This window comes from Schistocerca serialis, chromosome 4 (genome assembly GCF_023864345.2).
Source record: "Schistocerca serialis cubense isolate TAMUIC-IGC-003099 chromosome 4, iqSchSeri2.2, whole genome shotgun sequence".
Classification (NCBI taxonomy): domain Eukaryota; kingdom Metazoa; phylum Arthropoda; class Insecta; order Orthoptera; family Acrididae; genus Schistocerca; species Schistocerca serialis.
In genome coordinates, this window is record NC_064641.1 from 673,808,489 (window position 1) to 673,822,475 (window position 13,987).

A 13,987-nucleotide genomic window follows, 5' to 3' on the forward strand; every position below is an offset into this window, starting at 1 on the left:
TAAAAAGTACAAGCTTGTGTCAGAAAGCAACATACTAAATCGCAATAAAACTATTTAATAAGTTACCAAATGATGTAAAATGTATACTAAATATTAAAGCTTTTGAAAGATGTGTTAGATAATGTCTACAGTATGACTGCTTCTGTTCAATAAGTGAGTACTTGAACTATAATAAATGTATAAATCCATAAGTTTCGTACTTTGTAAGAAATATAGGTACATATAATCTTGATAATTGTTGTTTGTAATGACTGGGGTTAAATCTAGTGTCATATCGTACATTGTATTATATATGATCAAAGGACTAAATAAATAAACTCATTTTTACTGTATATGGTCAAGGTGACCTTTCTCCATACTAGTCTCCTGGGTAGTTTCAAGAGGGCCATCCTGACTTCTATCCTGTTCAAATGGCTCTGAGCACTATGGGACTCAACATCTTAGGTCATAAGTCCCCTAGAACTTAGAACTACTTAAACCTAACTAACCTAAGGACATGACACACATCCATGCCCGAGGCAGGATTCGAAACTGCGACCGTAGCAGTCCCGCGGTTCCGGACTTCAGCGCCAGAACCGCTAGACCACCGCGGCCGGCTTCTATCCTGTTCCAGCCTCTTTGTCTCAGAGCAGCACTTAACCCATTGTCTTCAAATATTTGTTGGATATATTCCAATCCCTGTCTTTCCTACAATTTTTGCCTTCTGTGGCTCTCTCTAGTAGACTGAAAGTTATCCTCTAACGTCGTAACCACATGTACCACCATCCTGTCCCTTATGCTAACTGTTGTTCTCCACATATCTCTTGCCTTACCGATTCTGCAAAGAACATTCTCATTCCTCATCAGGTCACTTCACTTCCAGAATTTCAACTAAAACGTTTCGAATCAATTCTTTTCCGTATTTCCCACAGTCCATGACTTACTTCCATACAATGCTCTGCTACAGAAGTATATTAACATAATTTTCTTCCTCGAATTCAGATCTATGTTTGAGATAAGCAACCTTATTTTATTGAGGAATGCCTTCTTTGATCACATAGTCTGCTTCTTTTATAATCCATGCTACATCTGTCCTGTATTATTTTGATTCCAAGACAGTAGAACACTCTCATTTTGTCTACTGTTTGATCCTCTATCTTGATGATAATTTCATCATTAATCTCATTTATGATATTCTTCATGAGTGGAGAGTGTTGCGTCTAAGGGATAGTGTAACCAGGAACATATTATGTTTTTTGGTCGCAATTCAGTCTAGTGATTGATTTTAGAATCACATGAAGCACTGCACACTCGCTTTGTGTAGTCCATAATATCCCTGCAAGTGGCATGCTTCACAAACTATTTCACGTCATATGTCTTTGTTGCAGCGCCAAAATAAATAATCAAAGGGAATTATATCTGACGACCATACTGGGTAAGTCACTTACCGCCCTACTCTCTAACAGTCCATTGATAGGGAAATATCTGATTTAAGTTACCAAGGTAAAACACTATCCCCTACTACTGCCTTCTTTTAATTTACTCTCAGTAAATGTTATGTGCTCATTAGACTGTCCATTCCACTCAACTGATCCTGTAACTCTTTTGAATTTTCACTGAGGATAACAATGCTGTTTGACATGGATACCCTCTTGCACAATGCCGGGGTCATCTGCTGTTGTTCCCGACTGTGATCGATCACCACCTCCCATTCGGGCAGCAGTGCCTATTGTTGGGAACGCTCCCCATGCACCTGAAACATTGCTGTGAGCATTACCAAACTCCTGGGCTCCACACGTCACAATTCGTCTTGTTTTCAGTTTCTCGAAGATTCTTCCCCATACAATTTGTATAATACCTGTTCCTTTCTATGGCTTACGCCTATTTTGTGATAATTTCAAATATCGTACATTATTTTACATTGTCGAAAGATTGTTATAAGTCGACAAACGTCATGTAAGATTCTGGATTTTTTTTTCTTCGTCAGAACTAAACCTCTGGCTTCTTTGCCTCTCCTAAAGCCAAACTGTTCCTAATATAACATACCCATTATTTTCTTTTCCATTCTTCTCAAAATCTTGGATATTTGAGTCGTTTAACTCTTTATGTGTTTAAAATTATGAACTAAATGAAGGTAAAGTCAAAATAATTTGAGAATGAAGAAAGCAATATGTGAGAAATTGCAAGGTTAAGGTTTAAACTTATGGCACGGGAATAGTTACATGGGCACTGGAGCAAACGGGAGATATGGTGAGGATGGGTGAAGGTTCAAATGGTTCAAATGGCTGTAAGCACTATGGGACTCAACATCTGAGGTCATCAGTCCCCTAGACTTAAAACTACTTAAACCTAACTAACCTAAGGAGATCACACACATCCGTGCCCGAGGCAGGATTCGAACCTGCGACCGTAGCAGCAGCGCGGTTCCGGACTGAAGCGCCTAGAACCGCTTGGTCACAACGGCCGGCAGGTAAAGGTTAGAGGGCAAATGAAACAAGAAGAGGATAGGCAATACGGAGTATTGTAGATATACGATGAAATTAATATGCTTAGATGAAAAGATGCCATAGAACAAGAATACGTGGAGGACGATAAGAAACCACTTGGGAGAATGATGACTGTTAATATGAAAGTTGCTACTTGTAACAGTCCAGAGTTCCAGTTACATATCAATGTGGCCAAAGAAGTTGACTCATTAAAACTAGAAGCAAGTGGATAAATAAAAGCAGATATAAAATATTCTAGGGCTCCCCTTTACATGTGATGAGGACGTAAACGAGGAAGCAATATTACAATTCTAGTACTAGAAAAGAAGTAGGATGTACACACCCAAGGGAACTGTTCAGCAAGTCTCTGCATATGTTTCAGACATTAAATATCACACTGATTTCAGTATTAGAAGTATCATTTGCCCAGACGAGACACAAGAATAAAATATCAGCACTAGAATGCGTATTGCAGTTAGTTAGTTGCCTCACTTGGTGTAGAGCTGGAAGACGACATCGCTCGCGTCGACGCGCACTTCCGGCAGAGGCTGCGTCAGGTCGAAAAGCTCGACTCCGCCATCTTTCGTGGGAATCAGCTCCCAACGACGAGGACGGGCTGTGAGAAAAAAAAAAAGAAATGTCTGCTTAAATGAGGCGCGCGATTCTTTGATCTACAGACATAAAACATGAGGAGACAATATGGGATAGAGTGGTTTTCCACTGGTCTGGACTAGCTGGAAGCTAAGGTATTCAAACTATCGAAAATCCAGATAATCTGGGAATACAGAAAATTTGATCTGGAGCCAACATGTCAAAGCCAATAAGATTTTCGAATTCGTTTTAGCTGCTATGGTATCCCTTGAAAGGATTTTACAAGTCACTAGCAGCTGACATGTTCCACACGTCTGATCATATCAACTTCAGTCCATGAAGGGAAAATTCAGAACGTTGCTGCGGATCATGAGGTTTCACTTGCTACACCGCCTGTATCTTATACAGGTGTTAGTGTAAAACATATCGCAAAACATTCCATACTGTTGACCGTGGGAGGAACAGTTCCCATGACATAGCATGAGCCCTAGCACTACCCATGGCATGTGCTGCATGTTCATTTACAGCAATGGCAACCCTGTCAACAGCTTCCAACAGGATAGGACGCCTTCCTCTTCGAGGTCCCATTGTCAAATAACAACGTGAATGTCATTCCGTCATACAAACAGAGTACAGCGCCAAATTTGCAGCTAGTGGCCAAAAATGAAAGTAATTTGTTTCCCAGCGTGAATCGGTCACGTATTAACGCATTAGCATATCGATCAAGTTTCGCTGCCATAAGATAATTACAGCTCACACTGAACCACCATGAGTAGCTACACTTAAACTATAACCACCCTCTAAATGCCAGCAAACAACTGAGTATGGACTCTGAATGTTTCAACAAAATGTAAATTTTCAGGTATATTGTAGAAAATTACTGTTGTTGTTGTTGTTGTTGTTGTTGTTGTTGTTTGATTCAGCTCTCCATGCAACTCTTTCCTGTGCAAGCTTCTTCATCTCCCAGTACGTACTGCAACCTACATCCTTCTGAATCTGCTTAGTGTATTCATCTCTGGTCTCCCTCTACAATTTTTACCCTCCACCCTGCCCTCCAATACTAAATTGGTGATCCCTTGATGCTTCAGAACATGTCCTACCAACCGATCCCTTCTTCTAGTCAAGTTGTGCCACAAACTCCTCTTCTCCCCAATCCTATTCAATACCTCCTCATTAGTTATGTGATCTACCCATCTAATCTTCAGCATTCTTCTGTAGCACCACATTTCGAAAGCTTCTATTCTCTTCTTGTCCAAACTATTTATCGTCCATGTTTCACTTCCATACATAGCTACACTCCATACAATACTTTCAAAAACGACTTCCTGACACTTAAATCTATACTCGATGTTAACAAATTTCTCTTCTTCAGAAACGCTTTCCTTGCCATTGCCAGTCTACATTTTATGTCCTCTCTACTTCGACCATCATCAGTTATTTTGCTCCCCAAATAGCAAAACTCCTTTACTACTTTGTCTCATTTCCTAATCTAATTCCCTCAGCATCACCCGACTTAATTCGACTACATTCCATTATCCTCGTTTTGCTTTTGTTGATGTTCATCTTATATCCTCCTCTCAAGACACTGTCCATTCCGTTAGACTGCTCTTCCAAGTCCTTTGCTGTCTCTGACAGAATTACAATGTCAAGAAAATTACCGTAAACGTCATCACACCACGATGGTACTAAGTGGATTACGTGTAAGTGCGTCATTTTCTCGATCTAGTGAGAGATAGAATGGAATAGAAGCTACTTCGTTCTATGGCGCAAAATTATCAACATTTGAGGGAAGAGTTCTTTACAGGATTGCATTCTACATTATGCAGAACAACTAAAGGTGTAAAAATACCTAGCTATCGGTAATAACACTTCTCTGTAAAACTCGGGGACGAGAGAGATAAAGGAACACTGGAAATGAATGTAAGTGCGGGAACATGTTGCCTGAGGTCTCCTAGTCGTACATAAAAAGCTGGACTTCACATAGTATGGAGTCAGCGTGACTACAGCACCAAATGGGGCTGGGCCAGAGACAACATCTGGATGATTTTACATGGGGAAGAATCATCGGGAAACTGGAAAGAAGACTGGAGCCCACGAGTTTGGTATTGCCCACAGCATTGTTCAAGCTGCATGGGGAGCGTTCCCAACAACAGGCACTGCTGCCTGCTGGAGAGGTGGTGGTCGACAACAAGTCAACTGCAACACCAGATGGCAGCGACATTGTGCAACAGGAAAGGTGGGGCCCACGTCAAACAGCGGGTGAAATTTGCAATCACATTTAACAGAATTGCAACGCTCGTAATCTCATGCTCCACAGTGGCATGGCAACTGCATAGGGGCGGTCTCCTTGGCCGAGGACCAGTGCACTGTGTTCCGTTGATACCCGGACATCGGGGGCACTGTTTGTGATGATGCCAAGAGAATGGGGGATGGACCAAAGAGTAGCAGGGTCGCATGTTCTTCTCGGATGAGAGCAGATTCAGTCTTCGTAGTGATACTGGAGGTATCCCCTTACGTGGAGAGGCGGAGACACGTAACGCACCCAAGAAAATGGTCGAACATGCGCATTTTGGAGGTCCCAGTGTCATGGTATGGGGAGTCATAATGTTTCATGGTCGTACGTCCATATCTTTGAATACGGTACGCACCGGTCACCATTATTGTGCCACTGTACTCCTCCCCCATGTGCGTCTTTTCAGCGGTGCATTCGTCCCTGACTTCATTATTAAGGATAACGATATGCGACATCTTCTAGAAGCGCAGGCTGAGGAGCTCTTGGAACAAGAGGATTTTCTGCGAATACTGGCCTGTCCATTTCCAAGACATAAAACTCGTCAGATACGTGTAGAATGCATTGGGGAGACATATTGTAACACGTCTTCATGCACCAACGACCATCCAGCAGTTCTCACAAGTGCTGATGGACGAATGGGACACACCAGCACAAGACCTTACAAAACTTGTGGCCAGCACGGGAACACGTTGCAGAACATACACTGCTGTTCGTTGTGATCACACACTCTTTTAAGAACTATGTCCCGCCTTTTGTAATTGCCCGAGGACCATCACAAATCGATGTGACTTCAGTGTAATCATTGTTTTTGAATAAAAGTGTAATTTCTGTTCGTCTCATTGCTTATTTCTATCAGTTACCTTCTCTACTATACTGCATATGTTTTTTTATGTGTGGCCCAAGTTTCATTGAGCTATATTACTTAACAGTGACACGTCATGCGAAAGTTACTTTCGTCCTTAAGTTTTGCGCACCAGTTCCTTCTCTTGGTAGCTTTATCCATTAACTGTGGTCGTTATACTGTACGCTCAGAAAGGCTATAACTAGACACGATACAATTAATAGAAAGGACGCAGATCTGAGAAAAATCACGTTTTTTCCCACATACATTGAACAGTAACTGTTTGTATGTTAATTTTTACATAATGTTATGGTAAATGTTAAACGACAACAATTATCTATGAACTAAAAGAAGTGAAAGATATTTAGAATTAATAATTTTCAATTCTTCAGTGTAGATAGCCAGATAAGATGTAGAAGGGATGGCTGCTAACAAACATTTTGATTTCTTTTGAATTTTCAAGCATTCCCCGTTTGCCCCTTTCATTCTCCAGGCAGTTACATACAGACCTTAGCATCTAGATGCTGAAAAAAGTTTTGACCTCCAGACGAGGAGGCAAGGCAAATTTTACATGGGCGCCATATTTTCGTTTTGGCTTGTAATTATGCAAATCAGAATTCACGTGGAGGCGACTTTTGTTACTAGTCACAAATACTGTTAGCAAGCAAATACATAGAAAAATGAGTGAAAAAAATTCCAAGATCTTTGAAGGCACCATTGTAAGATATGTGAATTTACTGTACACAACGTCGCTCCCTTTTTCAAAATAAATTAACTGTTCACGTCAGATGCATTACCGCTATCACAGAGGTTAGTTAAACAGTAACCAAACATTAGTGATTTCATGTCGCATCAATAAAGTATTTGGGCCTAACATTACAAAGTAATACGAAGCTGGAAGACAATGCTGGTAATAATAAGATGGGACAAAAATTACCTTTATTCTCTTAAATACAATTTCGTAAAGTCGACAATGCACTTTTCAAAGAAAATACTGCGACATTTGTGTGAATCGATTTAGGGAAATCGAGAAGAATCTAAACCAGGATAACGGAACGGGATCTGAAATCCGTTTCTTTAGTGTACTGACAGCTTCGCCACCGCGCTCGGAACAAATCCGTACTCAACAATGACAACTTCGAAGATAAATGACTGTTTGAAGAATCTCAGCAAATATAAATTTCCCAAAAACCTCATATTATTTTCCACAGCATCGGAAAATCTCTACCTAATTACAGTTTCTGCGCTTCTGCTTCGAATAATGTGGTTTGCTTATTACCAAGCGGGGAAATGATTAATTTTTTGTCAGATAGAAACCATCTCTTTTCCTTGTCGTCAAAGCATAGTGTCCCTGCACATTCAACTTCGATGTTTTACTGCCCTGTATGCTGGTCACAATAAAAACTTTGTACTTCGTTAATATCTCTCTGCATGGCCTCTAGTAATAAGGGGTAGTTAGGCTTTTGGAGATGCATAGCTTTCCAACTTTCATTAATATGTTCTCGTATCAGCATGACAGTTCGGCACCTTGCTTCCATGATCGAGCAGCTACTTCACCAGGTAATTATATGTTACATAAGCTATTTACATTGCATAGCTCTGTAGTAATGATGTGAAACGGAACAGTATACAGGGTATTAATATAAATAATTTTCATGTGCTGGTAGAAGATAGCCATTTATAGGGGAATATACGCTTTAGGTTCTAAATGTTGAAAGTAAAATCAGGAATCGGAGGGGAAAGAAAAGCCGCATACCTACGCGTATTTGGGGGTTTATTGCGGACAACCGATACAATGGCCGCATACCGAGGTGAGGAGTAAGTCAGATAGGATATGAAGGAGCAGAGAACAAAACGTGCACGGTAGTAACCAAACACGTAGCGAGTAGCGACAAGAACAGGAAGGACTGGAGGAACAATCATTGACAAATATAGCAATTGGAGACACCAAGACAGACCAAGTTCAACCTAATATACGATAGGAAAAAGTATGAGGAAGAGATGGAAAAGCAAAGCGAATACAATACATGAAAGAGGCTGAGTTATGAGGGAAGTAAGAAAGAAACAGGAGCGCTGCTAGACCAACAAGGAATATGAGGTAGCAGCAGAGAAAAGGAAAAAACGCTTGTAGAAACTGAGAAATGACGGATCTTTAACGAAGAGAGGAAGAAAGCGGCGAGAACTATAATATGAAGTAAAATACAAAGGATGAAGCAGAAAGTGGATGTGATCGTGAATAATCTGAGAAGTAACATTAGCAGAGACTTTTTAGAAAAATTCCAAGAGAAACTGATAGGTTACGAAGGCAGAAAACTTTACATAAGAAAGAACGAAGCGGATTTAGCCGTAAGTTCTAAGAAAAGCAGTAGGATACTGGCAGAGTATTTCCATGACCCACAGAATTCCAAACCAACCGCAGAAGATCTGTATCTCATAGCTATAGTCATAGAAATGATACAATCATATTGCTAACCAAGGTTGATATGCCAGTGGGCATATGCGACTTAAAGAATAGGAAGTTAAAAAGATAGTTTCTGGGATGAGAAAGTGAGAAGGTGGCAGTGTGCAAGACAATATGGCAAAGATTGTTAATGAGATCGAACGAACGAGGAATCTACCTGAAGGATAAAAAAATCCAACCTTAGTAGTGATACGTAAAAGATGGGAACAAGAAGGAACTGCTAGATATTGGCTGCAAAGTGCTGTAGAAATTACTCTTGAAGAGAATAGAAGAACAAGTAGGGTGTAAAACACATATCTACAAACAAGGATTTAAGTAAGGAAGAGAACGTGTAGAATAATTATTCACACTCAAACATCTGACGTAATGTATAGAAGAAACCAAACTAAAAAGGGCAATATTGCTCGAGACGTAACCAGGTTGAGCTTGAGTAGAATCAGTGGAAGAGAATGGGAGAAACTTTGTAAAGCGAGAAGAAAAGTCAAGAATCAAATGGGTTACTGAACCCAAGAAGGACTGGTCTGAGATGTAAATCAAGACGGAAGCAAATGAGAAAAGGAGAAATAAGTCGAGACCAACTAATGTGCAAGATATCAGAGATAGGGAATGATGAAGGACCACGATAAAGGACAAGCAATGCAACAGACAAGAGAATAGACACCATCAGCAGAAGGGCAGGTGAAAAGAAGGAAAAAGAGAATGCGTTTTGACGGGAGAAGATGGAAACCCAGTCTATGAAGGGATTACCTACGGCCTTAGAGTCGTCTTCACAAACAAAGGAAAAAAAAGTAGTACACACAACAAAGAAAAATATCTCAGAAATATGAAGCATGGACACTACGCTAATGCACAAAATATGTCTTATATTACTGCATAAAAGTTGCTTTCTAAATTTAATTTTAATATCTCTCAGGCATGCTACGTCATTGATGAAGTGAATAATACTATAATCAACTGAGTTCCCGCCGGCGCTTTACATAACGTGAGAACAATATAAAAAAGAAAAAACTTTCATGACTAATATTTCTTTATCACGAATCGGTTATGTCAAAAGTCAATGGCGCGGGAAGCAGTAATTGCAGAACATCAAGGAAATGTTTCCTTTTTGATATTACGGTCAACAATGTTTATTGTACTGTAATTGCCGCATATTCGGTAAAAATTCAATTTTAATGAAGAATAATGGAGACAATAAAATTCGTATAGTGTCATAGTTGTAATATTATTAGTCAATTACAAGACTGAAAGATTATTTACAGTAAAATTAACACATGTTGTACTGCCTAGCTCTTTGAAGACGTGCTGATTATAAACCACCAGTAAATATCATTCAGATGGAAGCTCGTTGTCTTCTGAAAACTTTCTCTGTAATAGACGACTTGCTACAGAGTATTACATACGACATCAATGGTTGGATATAGCTAACAAGTTAACTACTTGATTTATTTCAAAGCCACACTGATCAATTCGGAGTAGGAATTAAAATCCATGGAGAAGAAATAAAAACTTTGAGGATCGCCGATGACATTGTAATTCTGTCAGAGACAGCAAAGGACCTGGAAGAGCAACTGAACGGAATGGACAGTGTCTTGAAAGGAGGATATAAGATGAACATCAACAAAAGTAAAACGAGGATAATGGAATGCAGTGGAATTAAATCGGGTGACGCTGAAGATTAGGAAATGAGACACTGAAAGTAGTAAATCAGTTTTGCTATTTGGGGAGCAAAACAACTGATGATGGTCGAAGTAGAGAGGATATAGAATATAGACAGGCAATGGCAAGGCAAGCGTTTCTGAAGAAGAGAAATTTATAAACATCGAGTTTAGATTTAAGTGTCAGGAAGTCGTTTCTGAAATTATTTGTATTGAGTGGAGCCATGTGTGGAAGTGAAACATGGACGATAAATAGTTTAGACAAGAAGAGAATAGAAGCTTTCGAAATGTGCTGCTACAGAAGAATGCTGAAGATTAGATGGGTAGATCACATAACTAATGAGGAGGTATTGAATAGAATTGGGGAAAGAGAAATTTGTGGCACAACTTGACTAGAAGAAGGGATTGGTTGGTAGGACATGTTCTGAGGCATCAAGGGATTACCAATTTAGTATTGGAGGGCAGGGAGGGCAGCGTGGAGGGTAGAAGTCGTAGAGGGAGACCAAGAGCTGAATGCACTAGTATTGCAGTAGGTACTGGGAGATGCAGAAGCTTGCAGAGAATAGAATAGCATGGAGAGCTGCATCAAACCAGTCTCTGGACTGAAGACCACAACACAACTGATAAATAAGCTCCAAAACGTGTTTCTTCTAGTTGTTGTTTTCACGTCAAATTACACAGCAAAATGTAGGATTTTCAGGTGGATGTCTGGACGCTATTGCCACAGATTGTTGACAATATCGATCTCTGTACATTTTTAGAGATGGGAGCGCTGACGCTCAGGTCAGTGACATGACATTATACACACAACATTCTTATTTGGCTTCAAGAATCTTTTTAATAAAAATATACTTACTTTATGTTACTGCAACAACAAATAGTATAAATACAACAGGTATTACAACAGTTTCTTTTTCAGAAGTCACTGAAGCAAAGAGTCGCGCGGAGTGGCCTCGCCGTTTGAGGCGCCATGTCACGGGTTGCGCGGCCCCTCCCGCCAGAAGTTCGAGTCCTCCCTCGACCATGGGTGCGTGTGTCCTTAGCATAAGTTAGTTTAAGTAGTGTGTAAGCCTAGGGACCGATGACCTCAGCAGTTTGGTCCCTTGGGAATTCACACGCATTAGACATTTTGATGCAAAGTGATGAAAATATTGTTGTTACCAACCTGAGGCTGCTGCTGAAAGTATAAGAATCAAAGCAATGACTTTCATCTTGCCTGGGCTTGTTCTACACCCTGCTCTTCGACATATATATAAAGGGATTCTTATCAACAAAGTCTATACGTGGTCGATGGCAAGATAACAGAGTCATTTCATTGTAGTTATCAACAATATCGTTGATGGTTCGTTATCAACAATTATTTCTGTATATCGGTTAATTTGTTTTTAATGCCATCTTACATAGACAGCTATTTTTACTGTTAGTAATCGAATCGTTAACAGAAGGACAGTTAAGAGTAGGCGCATACGAGAGGAGCTACTTACGCTATGTGGACAGTTGAAAACAACGTTACCCATGGAGCAGTTGACATGCAAACTGTCTACATGTTCTGAAATAATTTTGTGATACCTTTCCGGAATAGCTGTTTTCATACCTTCGGTAGCAAATCAGGACCAGTTATGTCTATCAAAGACCTGTACCGAGCAATGGGGCAACGTAATCACGCATCTGCCTGGAAAGTAACTTTTATGAGCACGTTATGGAACAAACAGGCACCATTCGCTGTAACTTTTTTCAGCGAATTGCTTAAGTAACTAAATCCTCATTGGCTGATATTTCTCACTATTATTCGGATAGTATGAATATTATGGAAGACTTTTTGACGCAAAAACATGTATTGTTATGTGCTTGTACATTTATTTCACAGACAGGCACAACTCATGCTTTTAATATGTCTGTATTCTACTCGTATATTAGAAGTTTCAATCTCTTCTGCTTTGTTTCGAAGGGTGATTCAGTCAGTAATCGTGTACCATAGATCCATAAATCCATAGATCCTCTCAAAAAGGAGAAGCTTCAGGAACGTAGAACGATTGAAGGCATACATTAACCGAACATTTCTTGGAAACTTAATCTGGAGGCTGAATCAAAAAGTCACTCTGCTACTTAATACAAATTCTTTCGTTTATTTATGGTGTCCGTTCTTTTGGACATATTCGAAGAAAAGAAACGATATATATGTAACTAAGGTAAGGACAGCCAAAGGGCACGGCCGATTTCCTTCCCCAACTTTCCCTAATCCGAGCTTGTGCTCCGTCTGTAATGACCTCGTTGTCGACGGGACGTTAAACACTAATCTCCTCCTCCTTCTAATCTTTATTTGAAATAAATAAATAAATTGCGGAATCCCAATAAAACTTTACATATTCTTAAGTGGGTTGTTACTTATTATGCAAGTTCAAGAAGGAGGGGAGGAGAAAGGAAAGAAAAGGGAAGGGATTATTGATATCATCTGCATCAGGAATTCGTGCAACTTCAATGGCGAGGAGTAAAAATTTGTGCAGGACTGGGATTCGCATCCGAAATTTCCCATTTACGATGCAGATGCGTTAATCACAGCGCCACCCTGACACTATCTTTACTGCAACTACACGGACTGTAAAAGTACGACCCTCGGCCGAGCTACATTGCCACCTAGCGCCACTTACATACAGTCCCTCTCCATGTTCTCCAAGCTCATCAAGGCACTATTGGTTCAGATTGCCCCACTCCTCAACGGCGATTCGGCGTAGATCCCTCAAGAGTGGTTGGTGGGTAATGTCATCCATAAACAGCCCTTTTCAATCTATCCCAGGCATGTTCGATAGAGTTCACGTGTGGAAGACATGCTGGTCACTCCAGCCGAGCGATGTCGTTATGCTGAAGGAATTCATTCACAAGATGTGCACAATGTGGACGCGAACCGTCGTCCGTGAAGACGAATGCCTCGCAGTATGCTGCCGATGTGGTTGCACTATCGATCGGAGAATGGCATTCACGTATCGTACAGTCACTACAGAGCCTTCCATGACCACCAGCGGCGTACGTCGGCCCCACATAATGCCACCCCAAAACAGCAGGGAACCTCCACCTTGCTGCACTCGCTGGATAGTGTGTCTCAGGCGTTCAGCCTGACCAGGTTGCCTCGAAACACGTCTCCGACGATTGTCTGGTGGAAGCGAAACTCATCGGTGAAGAGAGCACGTTGCCAATCCTGAGCGATCCATTCGGCATGTTGTTGGGCCCATCTGTACCGCGCTGCATGGTGTCGTGGTTGCAAAGATGGACCTCGTCATGTGCGTCGGGAGTGAAGTCGCGCATCATGCGGCCTATTGCGCACAGTTTTAGTCGTAACACGACGTCCTGTGGCTGCAAGAAAAGCATTATTCAACATGGTGGCTTTGCTGTCATGGTTCCTCCGAACCATAATTCGCAGGTAGCGGTCATCCACTGCAGTAGTAGCCCCTGGGTGGTCTGAGTGAGGCATGTCATCGACAGTTCCTGTCTCTCTGTATCTCCTCCAAGTCCGAACAACATCGCTTCGGTTCACTCCGAGACACCTGGACATTTCCCTTGCCGAGAGCACTTCCTGGCACAAAGTAAAAATGCATATGTGATCGAACCGCGGTATTGACCGTCTAGGCATTGTTGAACTACCGTGTACCTCCTTCCTGGTGGAATGACTGGAACCGATCCGCTGTC

At 41.0% G+C, this 13,987-nt stretch overlaps 1 protein-coding gene across 1 annotated transcript in view; it reads right to left on the minus strand.

The window, feature by feature from the left end:
• LOC126474679 (phospholipase A1 VesT1.02-like) overlaps window positions 1–11,517 on the minus strand; it is a 41,549-nt gene extending 30,032 nt beyond the window's left edge. The window contains exons 1-2 of the mRNA XM_050102157.1: window positions 11,472–11,517; window positions 2,958–3,081 (exon numbers count right to left, since the gene is read on the minus strand). Coding sequence (XP_049958114.1) covers window positions 2,958–3,081; window positions 11,472–11,517 — 170 coding nt within the window. The remainder of the gene's footprint in view (window positions 1–2,957; window positions 3,082–11,471) is intronic.
• Between the last annotated feature and the right edge of the window lie 2,470 nt (window positions 11,518–13,987).